Source organism: Echinops telfairi, unplaced genomic scaffold, assembly GCF_000313985.2.
Source record: "Echinops telfairi isolate 266 unplaced genomic scaffold, ASM31398v2 ScPeMD7_3533;HRSCAF=4204_0, whole genome shotgun sequence".
Taxonomy (NCBI): Eukaryota; Metazoa; Chordata; class Mammalia; order Afrosoricida; family Tenrecidae; genus Echinops; species Echinops telfairi.
The window spans coordinates 5,101,053-5,103,100 of NW_022107431.1; the positions used below are offsets into that span (position 1 = coordinate 5,101,053).

Here is a 2,048-nt window from a genome sequence, read left to right on the forward strand (position 1 = left end):
ATGCATTTTTCCAAGTAGTTTCCGCAAATGCCCAGTTACTGCTGACCCTGGACATTCCATGCACGTCAGCACGGCCTGCTAGCACTTTGTGGCTGCCCACTCAGAGATCCAGGATAGGGGTTTCTTGGGGTTTTCACACTTTCCCCCAAAAGGGCAGGGCGTATACCTTACCGCTTGCTGTTTGGTTCAGTTGAGCACTTTAACCAATGCACCACCAAGGCACTTGCAAACCATGCCAGGGCACCAGGAATCCACACTTCACAAATACTAAAGTTGCCCTCAGCTCACCAGATTCCATCTCTCTCACCCCAAACCTAAGATGTTCGTTACCAAATGAGAACAGTCCCCCTACTGGGGAAGGGCCCATCCACCTCCCACCTCATACAGCCATGGCAGATCATGGCAGCAGCTGAGCAACACTGTACAGCTTCTTCAACTGACCACTTGGGAATTTATACCCTCACCAACCCAGATGCACCTCTTTGCCCACCTACCCATCACAGGGTCCTCAACCCTCTATACTACAAGATCTGAAATCAACAGCATCACAGAAAAGGCTGGCTAATACCAGCACACCAGCTGAACGGAGGAGAGTGCCAAAGTCAGCATACAGAAGCTAAAACACTAGCTATAGTGTTAGGAGGTTTTTTGTTGTTGTTGTGTAAAATACTATTCTGTATAAGAAATCCAAGATAGGTAAATCTAGAGACAATAATTGGATTAATGGTTGCATGGGGGCTTGCCAGGGGAGGTGGGGGGAGATGGAAAACAATCAGTACAAGAAAGAAGAAAATGAGCAATTCTTACATGATTAATTTTTAATATGACTGAACTACTGAATTGTACGATTTAAATTATATGTCAATAAAATTGTTTTAAAAAAATAAAGTGGGCGTATCAGTCCGTGTGGCCGCCCGTCTGGCCCGCCGTGCCGTCTCTCCTCCATCACGCCCATGTACGTGGTGAACACCAACGTGCCCCGCGCCTCTGTGCCCGACGGGCTGCTCTCCGAGCTCACCCAGCAACTGGCGCAGGCCACCAGCAAGCCGGCCCAGTACATCGCCGTGCACGCGGTCCACGACCAGCTCATGGTGTTCGGCGGCTCTGGCGAGCCGTGTGCCCTCTGCAGCCTGCACAGCATCGGCAAGATCGGCGGGGCGCAGAACCGCACCCACAGCAAGCTGCTGTGCAGCCTGCTGGCCGAGTGCCTGCACATCAGCCCGGACAGGATCTACATCAACTACTATGACATGAACACCGCCAACGTGGGCTGGAACGGGTCCACCTTCGCCTGAGCCCCCTCCCTGCCCCAGCCTGCCCGAGAAATAAACGGTTCAGAGACCCAAAAAATAAATAAATAAAGTGAACGCCCAAAATTCCCTGCCCCCACACACACATACAAAAAAACCCCACAAGTTGAGAGATAAGGCACCAACCTAGTTTTTAAAACTAGGAGTGTGGAATTCAAGAGAAATCATCTGTAAACGGAAGGGAAAGAAGGAAAGAGAACAGGTCACCTGCGCCTGCACCCCCACCCCACCCCACACACACCCCTACCTCACACTGTAACTGACCGCCTGAAGAGGGTACAGCAACCACAATCCCAGAGCAGGAACAGGCACAGGGGGCAGGAAGAGGAAAGAAATAAAAATGAAAAGCAGAGGTAGAGGTGTTCATTGGCCTCGCCCTTGAGCAGACCAGCCTCCATCTCTGGGGGCCCAGGAGGCAGGCTTTCTGAGTCTGCACTCTACTTGTCCCTCATGAGTATGCTCATTTCTAGACCCAGCCCACTGCCCCCACTTTTCCTCCATTTAAGTCCCATTCACCCTGAACAGGTCAGGGAGGAGCCAACTCTCCTGCAGCAGGCCCCTCCTCTTCAGTACTCGCCTTCAGGCCCCTCCTGAGGTGTTTCCATCCTCAGGATCCACAGGGCTCTTTCCAAGAGCTACACAATCTCACTCACCACCACCCAGACAATTCTGACTCCTAGCAAACTTTTGAAGTCTCCCTTCACACTTCTCTCATGTCTGCAGGTTCTAATCCAAGTG

General features: G+C 51.6%; 1 protein-coding gene across 1 annotated transcript; it reads left to right on the forward strand.

Annotated features, from left to right (window-relative positions):
- Nucleotides 1–953: 953 nt before the first annotated feature.
- Nucleotides 954–1,295, forward strand: LOC101653957 (macrophage migration inhibitory factor-like). Its single transcript, XM_045294734.1, has one exon. The coding sequence runs from the start codon at nucleotides 954–956 to the stop codon at nucleotides 1,293–1,295; it is 342 nt and encodes a 113-aa protein (XP_045150669.1).
- The last annotated feature ends 753 nt before the right edge of the window (nucleotides 1,296–2,048 follow it).